Source organism: Amyelois transitella, chromosome 13 (genome assembly GCF_032362555.1).
Source record: "Amyelois transitella isolate CPQ chromosome 13, ilAmyTran1.1, whole genome shotgun sequence".
Taxonomy (NCBI): domain Eukaryota; kingdom Metazoa; phylum Arthropoda; class Insecta; order Lepidoptera; family Pyralidae; genus Amyelois; species Amyelois transitella.
Genome location: NC_083516.1, coordinates 7,929,375 through 7,938,293, shown reverse-complemented (window position 1 = coordinate 7,938,293; position 8,919 = coordinate 7,929,375). Strand labels below are relative to the sequence as shown.

At 35.5% G+C, this 8,919-nt stretch overlaps 1 protein-coding gene across 1 annotated transcript; it reads right to left on the bottom strand.

Annotated features, from left to right (window-relative positions):
• Positions 1-503: 503 nt before the first annotated feature.
• LOC106129232 (uncharacterized) lies at positions 504-8,747 on the bottom strand. The gene is made up of 8 exons (XM_060947415.1): positions 8,566-8,747; positions 7,755-7,917; positions 6,524-6,829; positions 2,982-3,183; positions 2,715-2,812; positions 1,727-1,912; positions 1,173-1,362; positions 504-835 (listed from the first exon to the last, which is right to left on the bottom strand). The coding sequence occupies exons 1-8, from the start codon at positions 8,745-8,747 to the stop codon at positions 504-506; spliced, it is 1,659 nt and encodes a 552-aa protein (XP_060803398.1).
• Between the last annotated feature and the right edge of the window lie 172 nt (positions 8,748-8,919).

Here is an 8,919-nt window from a genome sequence, read left to right as displayed (position 1 = left end):
TACTAGACGTGCTGTGATTGGTCAATTTCACAAAACACTATACATATTACTTTCGTTTTCGTAAATTTGTTTCCCAAACAAATTTAAATTTGGTTGTGATGCATGCTCCTGTAGTCATCACTTTAATTTGATTCTCATTTCTAAATTTTATTAACGACGAGTATACTTTGGTGGAAGGTTAAAAATAAAATTATGATGCTGAAAATTATAGTGTTTTATTTCAGGTCTTATTTTAACAACCCTTTAATACTTAAAGCTTCAAAAATATTTTTTAGGCACCGAAGGCTTGCATACTTTTAAATAAATAAAATACAATAAACTTAAACCGTTCTCTTATCCGCAATAACAAAAAAAAAACACCATGCCTTACACTATTACCACTTAGTATAACGGTTATCAAACTTTCACCTAAACAAAAATTAACACAATTGTTCTTCACATCAAAACTTTAAAATATTAGAGTAAAATTGCCAATAAATTAAAAAAAAATGTCAATAAATGTCTCACTTGTGACTTTCCTCGGCTTTGCTAATGACTCGTAACTCCGACTTATGATGTTCGTTCAACACGCAAGTTCTCTCATACCTTTTATTGGCCAAGTTCTTGAAATATTCATAAACAGTCGGGTAACACGCCACAGATCCTTCAAAATCTTGTTTGTCAAGTCTAAACAACTCGCAATTTGTGACTGCAATACTGGAGGCCGTTCGAAACTTGTGCTTTCTCACTAAAGCTATTTCGCCGAAGAAATCTCCGTCCTCCAAATGACATACTTCTCGACCGGATTCCGAGTAAATGGCAACAGTTCCCTTGTGGATAAAGTAGAGGCAGTCACCTGTTATTGAATTATATTAATGAATTAAAATTTGGACAGTTCATATGAACGTTTCAAAGCTTTAGGACTGAGTTGCTTTACGGCAGGTTCATTGAATATGTGTAAAGGAATAAGTTAATAAAAAATTAGGTTGATTAATCTAGTACAGTTTTTACCGTGTCCGTTATGAGGGTCACTTCAAACGTTGCGGAGGTCAGACTGAAGTCGCTTCGTGTAAATTCCCTACTAACCCAATCCATGATCATGGTCAAAAGGCACACCCCGCATCCACGCCAAAGAGGTGAGGAAGTAACTGGGATTATCGTTAGAAGGAAGAATAAGAAAAAAAGAAACTCACCGATAGTGTTGATCTTGAAAATGATGTCGCCAGCAATAAATATAACCAGCTTCAGTTTCATACAGATCTGGAGGTGTAGCGAACCCGGCAGCTGCTTTAGGAACTCCATCTCTCTAACCAGTTCGCCTCCAGTGTGCATGATGATGTCACCACGGAGTTGACCGGAGACGCAGCTCAACATGCGGTATTCCTTTGAAAATTGATATAGGTACGAGTATTTAGGGTTTGGCATGGATAAAGGGTTGGAACGGGAGGAAGGAAGGTAGGGTTGGGAAAGGAGTTGTGGTAGTCCGTGTAGTTACTAAGCACACAGCTACTCGTATTATACTGAAATTGAGCTGTCTTCCGACAGTCGCTGGTCTACGGATTTTTTCGTCTTTGAACGTTCAGGCTTCAATGATTGACACTCCACAGATTTACAGTAATCGAAACTAGATTTCCCCATGTTTTAAATTGTAATTACTTGGGTGGGTGAATGGGTTCATTTAATAAACGTTGCTTTTAGTCAACCTTTCGAACAGCCAACAATTCAGTAAAATGTGAGAGTTAAGTACCTCAAAAAAACTAGACTGAAATCTCAAAGCGTAGAACTTGAGAATTTTCTTCTTGATCCTCGGTGGAAATTTCCTCTGGTTCATGTACATTTCTACTTGCTTTATCATCGTGAAGTATTTAGCCTTAGCCGCCTCGGTGCCCAGCATTGACATTATGTATTTTAACGCGCAGTGTATCAGTAAAAACTAAAAAAATATAGATATCGAAATAACATTAGACAATAGAATTGCCATATTGAACTGATACTACTATAATAGTTCAAGTAATGATGTATCTTTTATGGTCTGTCTTACGTTCGCACGTCTGCGTCCGCTCAGTTGTAAAGCTGTCACATTAACGTTTGTTGTTCTAGAGTTAGATCCTCACTTCAACCTCTCTCACTCTGGAGAGGAGCCCGGGTCGCGCTAATGACTTATATTATATACACTAGGTAAATCAAGTTTGCATAATGGAAAAGTTCTTCCTGGTGTCCCGGTTACATCATAACTTTACTGGAGGCCAGAGGTGTGCCTTTTTACCATAATCTTAGATGAGGCAAGTCAGCAATATGAAAATTGTGGTCTCACAAATCAGTTGCGACGTCAAATTCATCAAAGCACTTCTGTAGTCTTATCTTTTCGAAATATATTTTTACAAATAAGGAAATATTATGAAGTACTTACCTGAGTGCTATGACACTAAGATATCTACATAAACATACAACCTAAATACATAAAAGTGCTTGTAACAATAATAATTCTGTTGTAATATTTGTTAAATAAATGCATTGTGTATAAAATCGTCTGAAAGTTTTTTTTCTATCTGTAATATTTTCATTTATCATTCAGCCCTAAAAAATTTAATGAAGGCATTCGAATTACCAATATCTACGCATTACCGACATTACAGAGTAGACGGAAATCTTAATAGACAGACAGACATCGCCTACAGAATATATTTTTTCCCTTTTGAGGGTTGTTATTCTAAAAATAAAAAGCAAACATTTACCTCCGTAATAAACCAAGACATTACAAAGAAAATTTCCACACATTCCGTGGGTCTGTGTATTTGCTGACTTTCTATGTGGTTCTTTCTGAACATGCTCACTGAAACAGATTGAGAGATTTGCTTTTATACATACATACATATAATCACGTCTATATCCCATGCGAGGTAGACAGAGCCAACAGCATTGAAAAGCACGTAGCCTCGCGTCATGCCATCACCGAATGTTTATGAATTACGAATTTATCTCTTACTCTGAAGACGCCTTACCAGCTCTATCAAAAGCGAAGATGAACCTAAGGCTAGCAGTCTCATTCCAGAGTCGGGCTTTGCTAATCCAGCTGCAATTTGCAGGGTTCTCAGGAGTGTAGGAACCCTCGCTGACGTAGATCACGGCAAATTGGAAGAACACGTTCCAAATCAGGTACAAGTATATCATAGTGAGCACTTCGGCTACCGTTTTGGTTGCGAACTGAGGATAAAATTTTCTGGTTAGAAATGTCTGGAACGCACGAAAAACTCATAGTGTGAGGTTAGAGGTTTTTTTCGCTTTGCCTATTCATTAGGGTGGGTCACTCTTGTATGAAAAAAAATTTTTTTCATTATTTAAACTTCAAATAGCAAAAAAACTATGTCATATGGCTATATGAAGTTACAGAATAAATTTCATGAAAATTGCATTATACCTACTGTCTCCGGATTGACCTTGAAATAAAAAAAATTGACAATTTTTACTCTTTTAAAAATAAAAAAACTATTTATTTATTATGATGTACAGGACAGGTTAAATATAAGAAAACAAAGTATTTAAAGTCTAAATTTATTAATAAAAAATAAAACTAAGTTATAACAAGGTTTTAATTACAATTATGAGGTAGTAGATTGAACACAAAAATCTTTCTTACTGTCAAATTTTGGCATGAACTTGCGCGACTCAATCTTACTCTTTATGTAACCTTCTCGTGAAGATTTAGTGCACAAGCTAGCTGATGCCTCTGTCACCATCTTAACAGACCTCTCTACAGCTTGTGTGTGGCAAGGCAATCGAAGAAAATCTATTTTATTATCTTCTCCTCTGGCAATAATTTGTTCAAGTTCTTCGTTTTTAATGTGTTTTAAGATAGGAGGATCTGTAATTCGATTCTTCCAGTCAATCATATCATAATACACATTTGCATTCATGTTAACATCTGGAACCTTAAATAATCTTAACCTGTGTGAATCTTCGCCTCGCGCTTTTAATATACGACGCAACGCCAATTGTCTTATATGTTTTTGAGAGTCTGTCAACATCGCAAGCAATAGATTTTCGGGATGGGCGAAATAACTGTTGCGTTCTATTACCGGATCGACTACAGCCTTTAGCTCTGCTGATAAGTAGCGAGATTTTGAGATTAATTGCCATAAATGTCTCGCACCATCTTTGCAACTTGGGTGGCTTTTAATATTAAACCATATTGGGGCATATACTTTTATTATATAAGTAGCTAAAGTAATAAGTTCATTAGATGGATTTAATGTTGCAATATAAAGACGAAGGATTCTATTGACACGCGTTAGCCATCTGGCATGAGACATTTTTCCTGGAGACTTATCAGGTAAGTCTTCAGGACATTCACCAGAAGTGACAGCCAGAACTATTCTATATAAATACAGTTGGTCAGAACTAAGATCTTTTGTGTCAATTAATGGCATTAGTCCAGGAATAATACAAAATCTTACGACAGCTTTTTCTTCACATTTTTCTAAATCTTTTCCTATTTCACCTGTAAATGTTCGCGGACCAGAAGTCGAACCATCAATAAAAGAAAATAAATGGCGAAATGGAAGTTCATTCATATGCAGCAAGCAAATTAGCCATTGCAAAGGTCTGTTCAATGTTTTTTCCATTAATCTAATTACACCACCAAATTTTCCAACATTGACATTCGTGCCATCGCATCCAATCGCCATTAGATTATTTAGAGATATATTTTCAGTTGAAAAGAAATTAATTTCTCTTTCTATATGCTTAGCTGTTCCAGCTGCTGGGGTGACATAACCTAAGTAAATGCTATCAGGTTCTTTGATTAACGAAATGTGTTCTTCAAATATAATTTCTTTGTAGTATTTTCCACCTTTTTTCGTCGACACTAATGTTTTATCTTTACGTCCGTCAAAAAATAAAGCAGGTACTGCGCTCACTTTTTGTGTCTCAATGATGTTTTCTCGAGCTTTCTTCCTTTCTCTTCTCAATTTACTTTTATCAATTATAGGCTTTTTAATCTCATGCAAAACAACGGAAGCTATAGCTGCAGCTGCTCTGTCTGATACACTATACCGATCGCAGGTTTAAGACAGTAAAGAATAGTTCATACCGTCAGAATTCTTCATCTTACGTCGTTTCACTGTTTCTGGTTGGAAATCGTCACTGTCACCAGATGTGTCAGGTGAAGAAGATGAGGAGCTTTGGACTACTGGCTGGTCTGAGCTTGTAGAAGCAATGGGAATTATTTTCGAGTGATAACTTTTTGATTTATCGTCTTTTAGTTTCCTCTGTAAACGAATTTTATTTTTTCTCGTTGCAGTAACATCTGTGTTTCCTATCATCATATTTCTTTCAAATCTTTGGTCGATAAGAAAACGTTGCTCACTTGATGGGACTTTTTTTTCCCTTGGGCAAGTACATTCTGAAAAATCTAAGCACTTGCAACTAGAAATATCAAATTAAACATGACTTGAAGCTAGAAAGTCTTCTAAACGTTTTTTAGGAATTTTAGGATGTGATTTCAATATATTTTTAAATTTAAGATGATAAGTTTTTAACATTTGATTAACTCTTAAGTGAGATACAATTGGAAGTGATGCTTTCTTCCATATATTTTCTATTTTTACGGTAATAATATCTGAAACTTCTTGAAAACTTGGATTTTTTTTCGTATTGTTCATCACTTTCATATTAAACCTCGTCCACTCGTAGCACTTTATCACATCTTCGTATGTTGGAAGCACATTCTCTTTTAAATCACTCGTATTTCCAAATAAAGGACATTTCCAAGCTTCACGGATACGATTCATATTGGATATCACTACAAAACTTCGTTGTTCTAGTCAAATACAGTTCAACTAAATTACTGGCGAAATCGCGTTGCGGTCGTACTTTTAAAATAATATTTACGCTTACCCACAAGAGTTTTGTTTACGTTTTTGGTATCTCATGTTATAGTCAATATGTTAGCAATGTAAAAATAAGCAGTTTGTTATATAAATAGAGGTATATTTATTATTTGGATTTATTTGAAAATGTGTAAATTTTTGACTTTATTGTAAACTTTCAACCTGATCCGGAGATAGAAAAACTATTGTGATCGCAACAATATTTAATACACGTAATATTAGTTCTATTTGACATCAAATTATCGCTATAGAAAATCGAAAAAACAAAAAAAAGTTTTTTGACCCACCCTACTATTCATATCACTTTAGAACTATACAGGTGATATTTTTCAAGTAAAATTATCGATATTATCTAGTTGAGGGCTTGTATACGTTCAGCAGCTTTTTTTATTTTCTCTGGAACACATAACATCTACTTTAAGTACCCTCCGTGGTTACCGTACCTACACATTTAAGGCTACTCTTTCTCATTGATGTCGTAAAGGAACTAAGAAATATGAAAGTATATACATAAATTTTCAGAAGTTGATGATGAAATAGCGAGAAACAAGATGAATAATAAATTGTAAGTATCGCTTGAAAAAGCAGTAATCAATAAGAATTGATATCAAAATTAATTAAATTAATTAGCAACATACAGAATGTAGTTAACTTACACTGGATCTTTTAGCCGTCATAATATTTTTGAGATAAATAATCAGTATAGGCACCCTGAAGATCTTCATCGCAACAAGGGGACATACAATTGATACGTCTCTGATGTCAAACAAAGCCGGTATAAAACTTATAGCCGATAGCATATCAAAACACATCCAATTGCGGGCGTAGTGGCAGAATATTTTGAATATGTCCAAAACGGCCACTTGGTTTGTGTAGCCTTCGATGTAACCCGTGAAGAAGTTGACGAATATGTTCAAGATGTTCACGAAATCCGTTAAATACATTAAACGGTCGTGGTTGTACTGTAAAAGAGATCGCACTTGACTGTTTGTTAAATTAGAATTATTTTCTTTGTGGATACAATTAAATTTAGAACGCGATGGTTAAATAAGTACTCAAAGCAGACATGTTTTGTCTCGTTTACACCGCTTAGAAGCCTCTTTTAGTGCTTTACTTCTCAAGGATCGCACGTGTTAAATCTTCAGATCGTTCAGTGAGTGAGTTCGTTTCACCTTGACATGATAACATGTTCATAGTGATAACAAGTTCTTAGAAAGGTCACTGGTCACCTCTGGAGAAGAGCCCAAATTCCACTTGTGACCACAATTCTGTAGTAGTAGTAGGAAGGTCATGTTTTACTATACTAGGGGACGATTTTTCCTCTTCGTAAAAGAATCGGTTAGCAATAAAACTGCTGTATAGAGCTCAGAAAAAGAAACATGATACCGGCATAGGTAGGGAAACCTGATCCATCTATGTTTTGTTTGGTTTATATGAATGGTGGACCATTGTTTCTTTGTCGTTGCATATAATTACAACTAGCCGTGCCCGCGACTTCGTTCGCGTGGAATAGTTATTTTGGGCATCAAAGGATGAATAATTTTCCCCGTTTTTTTTCACATTTTCCATTATTTCTCTGCTCCTTATAGTAGCAGCGTGATGTTATATAGCCTAAGGCTTCCTAGATAAATAGTCTACTCAACGCAAAAATAATTTTTCAAATAGAACCAGTAAGATTAGCGCCTTCAAACAAACAAACTTTTTAGCTTTATAATATTAGTATAGATTAATATTTTCTCTAGGTAGGATTTTTATATCGTATACCTTAACCGCTCGACTACCAACTCTTTTTCTACCACTGACATGGTTACTACACTTTTAACATGTACAAAAACTATTATAGTAAAAATTAAGTAACAAATAGTAAAAAAAAAATACCGAGCTGACAGGATTCTGTTCGCTGAAATGCAACGCTAACAGTGTGTGAGAGAGTATCATAGACATGACGAAGACGATCTCTATCCACAGCCTGAGTTTACTGTAAGGATGTATGGTGGAAGGGTAGTTCATGTGCTGGCGGTATCTCTCTGCACTGAGACCAGCGTAGGATCTAAAACATTATAACAGTTGTAACAGCACGGTTAGTTGGACGTAACGTACCTTTATTTTATCTCCGACGTTTCGAATCTTGTTACAATAAAGGTACGTTACTTGCGCGTGTAATACCTGTATTATTTATAAATAGTATAAAGCAACGAGAAAGGATCCAAATAGAAGGGCAGACCGCAGTAGTCCTGTCATGATGAATTTGAAGAGATGCTAAAATGTTATCTTGGGTTCTGAAACTTAAGCAAGGGGTGCCGCCGAAAATAGATAACCCATTAGCTTAGGTAGGAGCATGTTTACCAAATCCCGTATGTTTTCACCGATATATTACTATCAGATGTTTCATAATAATCTTTCAGTACGCTGGTGACCCAAATTTTTCCCTGAACTTCTCCGAAAGGAGATCGTAATCGGCATATGGATTTTCTATGCATGCGAGGAACTCGTAAGCAAAGACAGATTCAGTAAGATGTTAGAACGATATACATATTTCTGATGATAATTTCTAACATATAATTGACGTCCACTTTCGGAGAGGTTTATTCTTCGTAAGATCTCCAAAAATCTATAATTGCGCGCTATCAATACGCCATGAAATGTAATAAAAAAATAGATACAGAACTTCATTAAATAAAAATCTCTGTCGCCTTACTTGTATAAATTTCTAGCTCTTATATCATCCATATTAACAGTGATGAGGTCCAAAATGCGTAGCCTAAGCTTGGAGCACTTGATCGTATAAACTGACAGTTTGCTGGCAGGCAGCTGGCACGGGTGTCCTTGGAAGTAGCCGTGGGAGATCATGCTTTCTGGTTCGGTCTCATTTTTCGCCATCTTGAAAATCTTGTTAGGAAGCTTTCTCTAATCTATTTCTTATTTATGTGAAAGACGGTTCACGCTAAGTTTTAAGCTACGAAGTTAATAAGTACCTTACAAGTAAAAATCAGAAAATATTCAAACGTTTTGATGGAATTACGTAAAATCTACGAATTCACCAGAAATAATC

Bases quoted from the DNA above. Each gene is read 5' to 3' on its own strand.
- LOC106129232 (XM_060947415.1), bottom strand. From the start codon at position 8,747: ATGGCGAAAAATGAGACCGAACCAGAAAGCATGATCTCCCACGGCTAC. The intron at 1,913-2,714 runs GTAAATGTTTGC...ATATTTTTTTAG, and splicing joins TGTCTTGGTTTATTACGGAG to TTTTTACTGATACACTGCGC. The intron at 836-1,172 runs GTGAGTTTCTTT...ATTCAATAACAG, and splicing joins TTTCAAGATCAACACTATCG to GTGACTGCCTCTACTTTATC.